The following is a 12,140-nucleotide window of genomic DNA, read 5'->3' as shown; positions in this document are numbered from 1 at the left end:
TTAATATTTTGCTGCTGAGTGGTAGAAGCTGGAAAAGTGATCAGGTTTTGTTCATTTAGCAGAGTATCTCAGTGGACTTGTCTTACGACAGTGTAACTGCTTCCTTAAAAACCTCCAGCAGCAGACCCACAGCAAAAAGCCTTCAAAAGCAAAACTGTCCTTCTGTTCTGATAATACGTATTTGCATGTATAAAACATAGTTAGAATTCTTAGCATCAAGTCACATGTGTGCTGACCATTACTCAACTCCAGCATGATGTAAGAATGCATCAATGTTGAAGCAACCTGGTGGAGACTCAGAATTCCCTTTGCAACTAGTCACAGAGTTTTTTTAATTTCAAGCCACACCTAAATTAGCGGAAAGGGAAAATCTCAACCACTTCAAAACAGTTACACCTAATTGCACTTTTAAAGGACTCTGAAATGAAAGGCTGTAGAATTTTTATATACAGCAAAGAACAAAGCCCGCATCACTTTTCTTTAGGTAGGAGCAAGTCCTTTTTCATGTTGGAGAATGCACATGAAGATTTGTGTGAGCATTTTAGAAATTCTCAACCAAACTTCTGAGATAAAGAATACCATTGATAGCATGACTGCAGCAATTTATGCAGTTCCTAAGATATTGGAGTATAAAATTGACCAGTTGATCTCAGATGTATTAGTCCAAAGGCAAAGAGAATAAATACTTCCAAACTACTACCAGTCTCTACTGTGTCCTTCAAGAAGTAAATTCTATTTTGTTTAGCTGCATCTCACCATGGACAAAGCTGTGCATGCAAAGTGGCTCTCAATGCTATACAATATTATTAGGCCTGGTGGAAAAGGTAATATTCCTAGAACAGTAGGGCCTCTCCAGAAGGAGACAGATAACCAGGAATAGAGAAAGCATGACTTTCTCTTATCACAATTTTGTGTCAAAACCTTAGTTATGAGGAGCCAAAAAACAACTATGTATTAAAGCACATGACTTGCAGTTAGGGACGTGTCTGTTCATCTTGTTGAATTATTCCCCAGGAGCCTATAAAAGTGACTATGTAAAGAAAACTTTTCCAAAGATTCCTAAAAAATTCAGGAGTACTCTGCTGCAACATTTCAGGCACTTTAGGGCATTTTCACATGAAGCTTCAAGCATTTCTAGGGGCATGCTTGAGACACAGTATTCTTAATATATGCAACATCTTAGTTTGCAAGAAGTCATTATTTCAGGTAGGGGTATAGGAAGGACATCCTCTAAGATGCAGAGGGTTAAATACAAAGAATGACACATTTCAGGCAATTTGAGAAATTTTTCACCTTTTATTAATTTTTCAAATACAGATAATCAAATATTACTGAAAAGCATGCAAGCAACTACAGTCGGGTGTTTCAATTCCCTAAACTAAGGGTACCTTCAGAATAGTGACACACTGACAACACTAAAGGGCCTCTGGAAGAAATGCTAATAAACAAGTCTTATAATGAAAACTGGGACTACCTATTCTCCTATGGAAGAGTGAGTTAAATCTATCTGTTCTACTTTCATATACTACGGACTCCATCCTTACAAAACCATTAAAGCCACAGCTCACAGAATAACTACATGTAGTCCCTAACAGGCTAGACTTCTGTCCTTGAAGTGTAAAAAAACAATCTCCAACAGCTTCATTATTTATAAGATTTCCCTAATTCATCCTTCCCAACACTTCACTCTCTTCTGTGAGGATGTGCAGGTGGAGCCAGTTTCTGCCTCACAGGCTCAGGCAACAGCACTGTGGTAACTGGAAGGTGAAGGGCAAGGAGAGATGCGTGTGCACTGATTGCTGGGCCCTGAGCAAAGCACTCCCGCCAAGGGCCCTGTCAATTGGCAGATCAAGGGCCAAAGCCCTACTGGAATCAGCATTTCTTAGACTTGTTGGCGTTTCCTGAGGAATGGTTTGTGCCCCTCATCTTTTTCAACAGCTACAATAGGCTGTGTCTGCAGGAAAGAGGAACCTAAGCAAGTATCTAGAGTTTCCTGAAAAGAACAAAGCTCTTGGACAGCCAGCAGCATTCCCACAAAACTAGCAGAGTGGAAGTCCCAGCAAACTGAAGACACCTTGACGAATGGGTTAGTGGCATTATGGGCCACGTTTGCCTGTGATGGCTATGTTTCTTTTTCCCAATGTGAAAACCAAAGTTGAGATACTAATAGTAAGGAGGTAATATAAAAGTGGATTTTTATTTGAAAGTTTTCATGAGCAGTTACATAAAGATGTCCACTAAAGCCCACTCCCTCCAGGGATGAGTACATATTATAGGTTATAGGAAATTAGCATAATTGATAAAAAGCACCTGTTAGGAGGACAAGTGGTTATGCAATTCCCCCCCAGGTCAAGTTCCTTCTCTGGAGTCCCCCCTTTCAGCACTGGCTTTGTCCAGGAAAAGGTTCCTCAAAGAATTTTCTCAACCTTGGTCCCCAGGAAGAACCAAGATAGCACTGGGGCCTTGTACCCCCTGGAGTTTGGAGCTCTGTAATTTTTTGTCTTCCTGCTTAGGGAAATGCCTTGGGAAGGTACTGGGAAAACTAGTCACTAATACAATAGGCCCCAGAGCTACAAATACATGTGTGAAGAATACAGAGGGCATATAAAAGAAAAAAAGGAAAAACCTAAATGGCATCAGCATGGTCCTGGCCATGAACACATAGGTTCAGATGGTCTTCTCAGCCCTATTTCTGCATATTTCAGAGGAATCCTGCTTGAGTCTGTGGGAAGATGGGTTTGGGAAGTAAAAGTGCATTTCTTCTTTTCTCCTTGGAGCAGCTCCTGTTCCTAACATCAGTTGAGCCTCTGTGTAGCCTGATGCCTCTGATTGTTGCAGCAAAATAATTTATGGCAGACAGAAGATACTGACACTACCAGGACATGGCTTTCTCCAGTGCCAGCTATGAGTGGGAGCCAGAATAAAAACTCTATTAACCACAACCCCCTTGGAAGATTCCCTTCCTTTTCACTGTGTGAATAAGCTCTACATTCACTTCTTGATTGTCAGTTGTTTGTTAAATATGAGAAGTTCTCTTTCATGATTTTTTTAATGTGGTTTGGAATTGGATAAGGGTCTCCTTCATTCACAAACTCCAGACCAAACTGCCTTTGGAATATGGGCCACTAGACAGTTTTTGCCCAGCCATGGTACTTCTAGATAAGATGGCAAGGGCAATGGTATTTGCTGCCAAAACCCAATAAAGTATGGGAAAGCCAAAACATCCTGTGGTGATGAAGGCCTCCAGCTGTTACTAGAAATCAACAGAGTTCCTGCCAAATGATTACTTATTACTAAGTGCAATCTGTTTGCCTGGATGAGAGTCTTGCTCATCTGAAAAAGCAGTGTCTTCGTTTTGATTTGCTAATCTAAATAAACTCATTTTTCTGTTGTGGGATGGAACCAGGAGCAAAAGAGCAAGGCAGGCCTAAAACTTAAGAGAGTATAAAAAAGAAATTTATTAACTACACAAACAAAGAGAAGGAAAAAAAACCCCAAATTTAGAATAAGATTTTCTTCAGACTACTGCTTCCTTCCCTTTCCAAACCTTCATAACAACAAAAAAAACATATAGCAAGGATTTTGGTCAGTCCCTAATTTAGTCTTTTTCAATTCACTTCCGGAGAGAGAAGCCTCTTTTTGATGAAAGCTGTAGGGATTTTTCCACAAGAAGGAAGAAAACAGTCCTCTCGTGGTTTCATTTTCATGATTTGCATGCACCCTGACCTGCAATCGTGACGCTCCTCCCAACTCCACAGCCTTCCCAAAGCTGTAGATGTGGGCCATGTTTATTTCATGGGGTATTACTTTTAAGAATGAAATGTTCCATAGCAAAGGTTTTCTTTATCTCTTTTCTTTCTCTTCATGCTTCATCCTCAGAAAACCGAGATCCCCTTCTTTCCTCGAGGGAAAAGATTCTTAACACAGGTACTTTTTGGTCAAATCATCTATCAGATGGAACATCTCCATCCCCCCATGTCTTTCTCCATGGTTTATAGGAATATTCAGTACATCACTTCATCCCTACAATTTACAAAAAGATTTTCAGCCATTTCAGCATCTTCTCATTCTTCTTCCATCTAAAAAAACTTAGCTCTTATGTTACTGACTTCAGAAATCTTCTTATTCCCTTTCATATTCAAAGGAAGGCCGGAGGTTTTGCAAATCTTATCTGAGCAGTAAAGAGTTAAAGTTTAACACAACTCCAAGAGTTGTGCCAGGCCCAGGCCGTGCTGGGTGAGGGTGGCTGAGGTGTCACTCAGCCTTTCTGGGGCTGGGCTGCAGCCCCACCCTGCCCATGGCCACCCGGGCAGGCCCGGCCCGGCCGGCAGCAGCAAGAGTCGCCTCCCCCCCATGCCAGAGCCACAGGCCCGTGGAGGAGGAAGCTGTGAAGGTCTCATCACACAACTTTTTCTCCTCCTGGCCATCGGGTCCCCCTCATTGGCAAACGAGGCCCAAGTGGCCCCCTGAGCCTCCCCCCCGCATGGGGGAGGGAAGCTCGGGTTGGTGTCACCTGCTGAGCTACAGGAAAGACAAAGAGACTCAGTTCCAGATTACCTCCTTCAAAATGTGTGTTCACAGAGAGAACTAACTTTCTCTCATTGGCTGTTGCAGGTGTCCCAAGCCCCACAGAGGAAATTGCCTTAGATAGAACTTCTCTCTGAGTTTCTTCTTCCTAAGTCAACCCATCACACAGCCCACTGTTAAATGTTCTCTTTACTTATCCATTAACTCACCTGCCCATGCAGTAAAGTGATTTTTTTCCCTTGTTTTTAAACTCAGCTAAAAGCCTTCAATAATTTGAAGCACGCCAAGTAAAGCAAAGCAAAATTATTACACTGGAATTTATGTCACTTATTCTTCCAAAAGGGAAGTATTACCTTTCCCAGTGGCTACACAGATTCAAGGACACAGCTGACCCCATCCAGTGGTACAGGAGTATGACAGGGAAGCCAGAAAAGGAGTTGAAATGAAGAATCATCTTTCCAAAGAGATGACTGTGAGAAAAAGAAAATTAATACTTTAATAATACCATACAGAATATAAAGTAGCTAATAATGTTGACCCATCTGGAGTCAGCCTAAAGAAAGAGGCACTTCAGGGAACACACACTGCTTGCCCAGCAGCAGCAACACCCTGCCCATTTTGGAAGAAGAACCCAAATGGAGCAGTTTCACATGAGGTCAGCTGCTGGACAAACTGCACCTCAGGGGTCCTGCTGTCCCCTCCAGCTGCAGCCACCCAGGCTGGGTGTGCTCAGCCAGCCTCTGCCCGCTCTGAGAGCCAGAGCTGAGGTTTAGAATAAAGGCTGGCACTTGCTCAAGGCCTCAAGAGCAGAGTGGCTCAGCTGTGACACAGCACCAGGAGCCCTGCTCGTCCCTCATTTTCAGGAAGGGTTTGTGCCTCCCCATGCTCCCCATGGCCAACACAGCCTCACATGTCACCCTGCACTGTCACTGCTCTTTAAACATGAATCCCCAACATTTAATTCCCCCTCCTCAGATGGCTGTAGAGTGTCCAAAGAGAATAAGAGTTCATTAAAAAAAGCTGTTGTAGTAACATGAACGTCTAAGAAGATTATCCTAACATATCCTAACTTTGACTAAGCAAATTATTTTAATTTTCATGCTGAAATGCTTCTAATCCAATTGACTATTAATCCACAAATGCCTGAATGAATGGTAGTGGCATGTAATTTATTTGTAATGACTTAAACTATATTTCTATTTCAGTGAACATTTGACCTTGTTTCCTCACTTACACACCAGTTCTTTGTCTGGGTTTGAAAGACAGGTATTTTAGCTAAGGAAAGGCGACAACCCCTTTCCTGAGATGCAGAGTGCAACCCCCTCCCTTCTAATTATTATAGTTTCAAATCAGAGGCCTTCAGGCAGGAGATGTGGGGATAGGAATAACAGTTCTTTACTGATATCTAACAAGGCAGAAAAAACAACAACAGATATAAAAATTGGCAACAGAACAGAGCAGTGTAGCTCAGCTCCAGTCCCTTTTGGCCGCAGGCCGTCTCCCTGCGCTCAGTTCCCGGTGCTGGGGGCAGGGCAGGTCCCGCGCAGTTGAAGAGGGGCTGCAGTGATGGCGGCGGCCCAGGGCTGAGAGGGATGGGGGAGAGACTCCCCCCTCACGGTGTCGGTCGTGGTGCTCGGCAGAGTGCCTGGAGGTAGTAGGGTGAGGTGGGAGAGGAGCAGAGCGGTGTTCGAGGGCAGGGAACGTGGCTCTCGGCGCTGGGATGGAGGGGAAGATGCCAGATCGGAGCACAGGGCGTCCTCCTCTCACTCCACGAGCCAAGCGAGAGAGCCAGAGCCCGCCCCAGACCCCTGTCCCACCTTTCCTTTTCTGGTGTCCCCCTATCCCCCACCCCTCTGCAAGAGAAAACTATTGCTACTAAGGTGTAGCCACAAATGCTTACCGTAACAATGGGAAAAATTCCACAGAAAGAAAAGGGAACAATTCAACCCCCAATAATTTCCCCTTCTCCCATTTGACCTTGTCTGCTTTCAAGTTGGGAATTCTTTGCAACCCCAACCAAAATATTGAAACCACTCAATCTAACATCTTTTTCCTCCCTTCAGCTATGCTGAACACAGAGTGATTTTGCTTTCACTGGACAAAGAGGAAGAGTTTCCCACGGGATTCCTCAATTCGGACCCGTTTCTGAAAGATCCTGCGCTTGTCTTGACGGTTTGCGAAGGCAGAAGGATGGCTGCAGGCAGGGAAAGAAAGAGAGAAAGGGTTTGCAGCTGGCGCCGCGGTGCCCTGCGGTGCCCGGCCGGCCCCGGGAGCCGCCCGGCCCGCGCTGGGCCCGCAGCCCCGGCTCTGCCGCGCTCGGCCCCGCCAAGTCCGGCCCGCGCGGGGCCGCGAGCGGGGCCGAGCGCAGCGCCCCCCTCAGGCCGCGCGCCGCCGGCGCAGCCGCGGCCGTTGTGGCGACACTCGGCGATCGTCGCCATGGCGGAGCGGCCGCTGCCCGCCGGCCTCAACGCCAGCACCTTCCCCGCCAAGCTCTGGCGCCTGGTGGACAACCCCCGCGTCCGCTCCGTGCGCTGGGACAGCCGGGGCCAGGGGCTGCTCATCGACCGCTCCCTCTTCGAGCGGGAGCTGCTCAGCCCGGGCAGTGCCCAGGCTCCGGCCCCGCACACCTTCAGGGCCACGCAGTTCCGCAGCTTCGTGCGCCAGCTCTACCGCTACGGCTTCCGCAAGGTGCCGGGCTGGCTTGGTTCAGCTGTGCCGGGCGATGCCGGGGCCTGGCTCCACTACACGAATCCCAGTTTTCGCCGCGACCGCCCCGACCTCCTGCTCCGCATCCAGCGCCGCCGGAGCGCGGCCAACAGGCAGCGGCTGGCGGCGGGGCGGGAGGGGCGCAGGCTCCCACCCCGCGGCTCCCAGCAGCTCCCCAGGGCACGGCCACTGCCGGACGGGCCGGACGGGCCGGACGGGCGCAGTCGCTTCAAGCCGCTGCCCAGGGCGCGGCCGCCCAGCGGCTTCCACCTGCTGCACAGGGAGCGGCCGCTGCCGGCCCGGCGGGAGGGGTCGAGCCGCTTCCAGGAGCTCCACGGGGAGCGGCCGCTGCCCGCCGAGCGGGAGCTGCTCCGGGTGCCGCCCTGCCACTTCCTCGGGCTCCACGGGGAGCGGCCGCTGCAGCTCGGGCGGGAGGGGCCCCCCAGCCGCTTCCAGGAGCTGTGCGGGGAGCAGCTGCCTCCGGCCGACCGGGAGGTGCTCGGGATAGAGCCCTGCAGCTTCCAGCAGCTCCACAGGGAGCAGCAGCCCCCAGCCTCCCACCTGCCAGGTAGGAAAAGAATTCCAGCCTTGCTTTTCCAAAAGGTCATGAGAAGTGACCTCTTAAAGTATTTTTCCGCACTGCTCTGTCATTGTGAGACAGAAATTGTCAAGCCATTAGGAAGGGGGACCTAGAAGGCCAAAAGATCCTTTGCCTGGTTTTCCTGTGTTCTTCCTGGCATGTTTGATCCCAGGCAGCAATAGAGGTCTGTTTTGCAAAGCCACATTGTGGAGCCTGACTAATGTGTTTGGATTCCTGCAGCCACACCAGGCACTTCAGCCCCCAGTGCTCCACCTGGTAGTGCTGGTTGTGCAGCATCGACGGCCTCCAGCTCAGCACGGAATGCACCTGTGGAAGATGAATCCCCAGCAGCAGATCTAGGCCTTGAAATAGAAAAAATGATTCGGGAGATCAGGAGATCCCTGCCTCAAAGGTCACCCTCTGCTCAGGTAACCCCATTGGATGGGAATAAAAGAGGCTGAACTGAGAGCTTTGGAACCTTGTTACGTGGCTGAGAAGCAAAGGCTTCTTGAAGTTAATTTGTTTCATTATTCTATAGTTATCTAATTATTCTTGGGAAAGTAGGATTTCTAAAAGAAGGAGGATGAAAAAGTCTCCCCACCTTAGTGACGATGAGAGGTGTGAGCCTGTGTTGGCCACGCTTGGTTGCTCCTTTTCCTGGGAAGAATGCCTCGTGCAGGGACATTTGTGGTGATGCTTTGTAGGTTCTATCAGGCTATGTTTGAGAAAGAAGAGTGTTTGGAAAATGCCACTGAAGGCAAAGTGTCCTGACAGGGAGGGGCATGTGAGAGGTGCCTCAGTTCCAGCAGCAGATGTGGGCTCTGCCTCTTTGTGTTGGAAGGGCCAAGGCAAAGCAAGGGCTGGGCTGCAGCTGCTGCTGCTGTGTGAGCCCTGCCATGCATGTAGGTGCTCCAAGAGCTGTGTTTGGGGATGGGCTGGAGCTGCAGCTTTCTGTCCTTTTGTTTGAAAGATTCAGTCTTTGGATTAGGAATCCCATTTCTCTTAACTCTTCCCAGACTTGCCTGGAGTGTTGCCAAGGCCTTTCTGCAGTTATTATATGTGTTGGCCAAAGAATGCCTCTCTTTCTATTGATGTTCTGACCCCACTGGCTGCAGTACATGTATGATTGAGGAAAGGCAGACTCAGAGGGGGGAGTGGGATATCTTGGATTTACTAATGTTTTATTGTCAAGTGGGATGTCTTTTGTGTTCTGTAAACTCACACATAGCAGTTTTCAAAAGCATTTTATTCCATACTAACAGGAAACATTACAGGCTCTCAACCCTCTTTAGACTCTTTAGGATTTTGATGGATGAGCTATTTCAAAAGAGATGGGTTGGTTTGTTTTTTTACCCTCTACATTTACAGATTTTAGCCACTGGAAAATTTGATCCTGGAAATACCCTGGTCCATAAATGTCATCCATATGGGGCAGCAGTAAAGGGCTCCAAAAAGCACCACCTGGTGATGGATTGTCTGAGTGGTTGGGTTGGGGCGGTGACACTCGCAGCCAGAAATGAGATGTGTGCTTTTGGTGTGTGTTTGCAGCACACAGCCCTGGGCAGTGCTGGGAGCGAGCTCTGCCCTTGCTGCCAGCCGTGTTGTCAACAAGGAGGGCCCCTGGCTTTCTGCTGGCTGATTTCTTACAGCTCGTGGGATGAGCCAGGGTCAGGATGTGAGGGCGCGTCTCCTCGCTTGTTGTCTTCTCATTTTCTGTGTTCATGTTTTGCCTCAAAGATCATTTTGTAAGAGCTTCAGTTTCACCTTGGCCACCCAAATCCTGAGTTTAAAATGCTTGTCATGGGAACCGTGTGGGCAGTGTTGCCCCTTTTGCTCCATGTCCTCTGGGAGTGGAGAAGGAGAGTTCCTGTATCCCTGATGTGATTCCAAGAAAATAGTGAGTGATCTTTGGGTTTCTTTCTTTCTGTTTCTCTTTCAAGGGGAATGTTAATGTTGCCCCTGAGTCCTCAGGGAAGGAAGCTCTGAACAGGGCTGCAGCAGAGGAAGCTTCATCTGGCACCGAGAGCTGCAGGAACAGTTCCCCAGAGCCTGAGGAGCCTGGTAAGGAGAGAGCCCACATTGGTTTAGAGAGGTGTGAGACGGCTGCTCTGAGCCTGCCTCTCCCAGGAAGGGAGATGAGTAGAGTTGAGCTCTTGTCTGCAGGGTTGGTGCTTCCCGGTGCCTTTAGTTCAAATCCTGCACAGACACAACCTCCCTGAGCCCTGCCCTCCAGAGGCTCTCACATGGAGTCCTCTGCTGTGGCAAGAGAGCAGGGAATAAACTGACCTCGTGGGAGTTGTGTTACCAAGTCGGGTGTCCCAATTTGGTTTCATAACTCAGCTCACAGCACCCTTCAGCTTCAGCCATTTCAGTGGGGACTGAGGTCTCTCTGTCAGCACAGAGAAAGAACAAGGCTGGGCTTCTTTGTGGGAGCTGGGACTGTCTGTTTCAAGCTCTCATGGGTGCTATTTGCACTGTGAGTGCTGAGACTTTATCGAGGTACTGCAGTGCTTTACACAGTTTTGAAAATGTGGAAGGATCCCTTTTCTCAAAAGAGCAGGCTTCAAATTCCAAGTGAGAGTCTGCCTTTCAGACCATCTTGAACAGTCCCTGATAGAAGGGCAATTGGTGCCCAAGGGAAACACGCACAAGGGCCAATATTGACTCAGTGTTCCCTTTGCTTCCCAGATCCATTCTGATGGACCTCTCCAGGAGGGCTGCCCTGTGTGGCAGGGAGAGACAGAGGGAGGGCCTGTGACCATCAGGCAGGTAAAATCCCTCTGCTAAAGTCGTGTTTATAGATATGTACAGTTAGATTTATATATCTATATAGTTAAGTTTATAAATAGGCATAGTTGTATTTCTATCTGGGAGTTTAGTTACATAGATTGATACCTGTATACATCCAGGCCTTTTTTTAACCTCTTTTCTCCCTCGGATGCCTTTTTCACTGCTTGTTTTCCCCCTGTGCCCCCTCTGTCCCCTCTCCCTGTGCTGTGTCCGAGCTGGCGGCCGGAGCAGAGCAGCAGTTCCAGCCCCGGGTGTCCCTGGAGCGCTGGGAGCTGCCGGTGGCCCCAGGCACTGTCCCCTGAGGAGCTGCTGAGGGACGGTGAGACTGAGGGCGCTGAGGAGGTGGTGACACTGAAGGGACGGTGACCTTGAGGTGCTGGTGGGGCTGGGGGTGTGGGGCAGCACAGGGCGATGGTGGCACTGAGGGGACAGGGAAGTGGCACAGGCTGAGGGGGGTGGCGGGGTCTAAGGGGATGGGATGGGTCAGAAGGGACTGAGGGGGGTGAGAGGACTGCGGGACTCTGAAGAAACTGAAGGGGACTCGGGGTTTGCCGAGAGCATGGCGGGGCTGAGGGGATGGAGGGAGCCAGCAGGGAGCACAGAGGGGTGCGGGACTGCAGCTCTGCCAGGCCTTGGAACCAATTCCTGATCCTCCGTTTTTGGCACAGCTGCAGAGAAGACCTTGAAGACAGCAGGAGGACTGACAGGAGCCAGCAGGGAGAAGCTGAAGGCCAGAGCAAGAGCAGTGAGCAGGGAGCCTGGGTGAGGCCACAGGGCCGGTGAGGCCGGCTGGGGGTGAGGGTGCCGTGGGCTGTGGCCGTGGGCACTGCCCGGCGGGGCAGGAGCGGGCCCTGCCCGTGCTGGGGCTGCTCAGCGCAGCTGCCCCGGCCGGCACAGGGGCTGTCCTTGGGCAAGGCAGCTGTGCCGGCAGGGCCCGGGAGCTGTGCCGGCTGTGCCGGGCTGCCGGGGGCTGCGGGACGGTCCCGCCGCGGCTGCGCTCACCACACCCTGGCCCGCTCGGCCGCTTTTCCTTTGCAGCCCTCCTGGGGAGGCGCTGAGATTTTCTCTTCCCTGATGGAAGTGCAGGTGCTGCCGAGGGAAAGGCCCTGATCCTGACTCCGTGTTCCCTTTTTTTCCCAGATGTCCCGTCTGCTGTCGCTGTCCAGGAGAGCTGCTCTGCGTGGGAGGAAGAGACCGAGGGAGAGGCTTTGAAGATGGGGCTGCTGGAATCCCTCTGCTCAGCGTTCCCTTTCAAGATAAATGGACTTGCACATGGAGAAGGATAATTCTATGGATATCTACATATGTGGGTTTTGTTTTGTATATCAATATTTTTATGTGTCTGTTGTTATATTTATGGAGGTGTTATAATTATGGATTACAAACATATATGTTTGTAATTATGTATATGTATATATGTATCTAAGTATACATGTATGTTGTTCTGTTTTTAGTTCTAGTTCCTATGTATACAGTTGTGTTGCTATCTATTTCTTCTATTGATGCAATTATAGATAAATGGCTCTTTAAATACGTA

At 49.4% G+C, this 12,140-nt stretch overlaps 1 protein-coding gene across 1 annotated transcript; it reads left to right on the top strand.

Annotated features, from left to right (window-relative positions):
- Positions 1–6,963: 6,963 nt before the first annotated feature.
- LOC148219596 (uncharacterized) lies at positions 6,964–11,100 on the top strand. The gene is made up of 4 exons (XM_088155852.1): positions 6,964–7,801; positions 8,054–8,241; positions 9,754–9,874; positions 10,502–11,100. The coding sequence occupies exons 1-4, from the start codon at positions 6,964–6,966 to the stop codon at positions 10,510–10,512; spliced, it is 1,158 nt and encodes a 385-aa protein (XP_088011978.1). The 3' UTR covers positions 10,513–11,100.
- Positions 11,101–12,140: the final 1,040 nt, after the last annotated feature.

The sequence above is a fragment of the Sturnus vulgaris genome, chromosome Z, assembly GCF_052056855.1.
Source record: "Sturnus vulgaris isolate bStuVul1 chromosome Z, bStuVul1.hap1, whole genome shotgun sequence".
In the NCBI taxonomy this organism is placed as follows: Eukaryota; Metazoa; Chordata; class Aves; order Passeriformes; family Sturnidae; genus Sturnus; species Sturnus vulgaris.
This window is presented reverse-complemented; position numbering and strand designations above follow the sequence as displayed.

Coding starts and splice junctions, on each gene's coding strand:
- LOC148219596 (XM_088155852.1), top strand. CDS start 6,964: ATGGCGGAGCGGCCGCTGCCCGCCGGCCTCAACGCCAGCACCTTCCCC. Junction 7,802..8,053: donor CCCAGCCTCCCACCTGCCAG/GTAGGAAAAGAA, acceptor GGATTCCTGCAG/CCACACCAGGCACTTCAGCC. Junction 8,242..9,753: donor AAAGGTCACCCTCTGCTCAG/GTAACCCCATTG, acceptor TTCTCTTTCAAG/GGGAATGTTAATGTTGCCCC.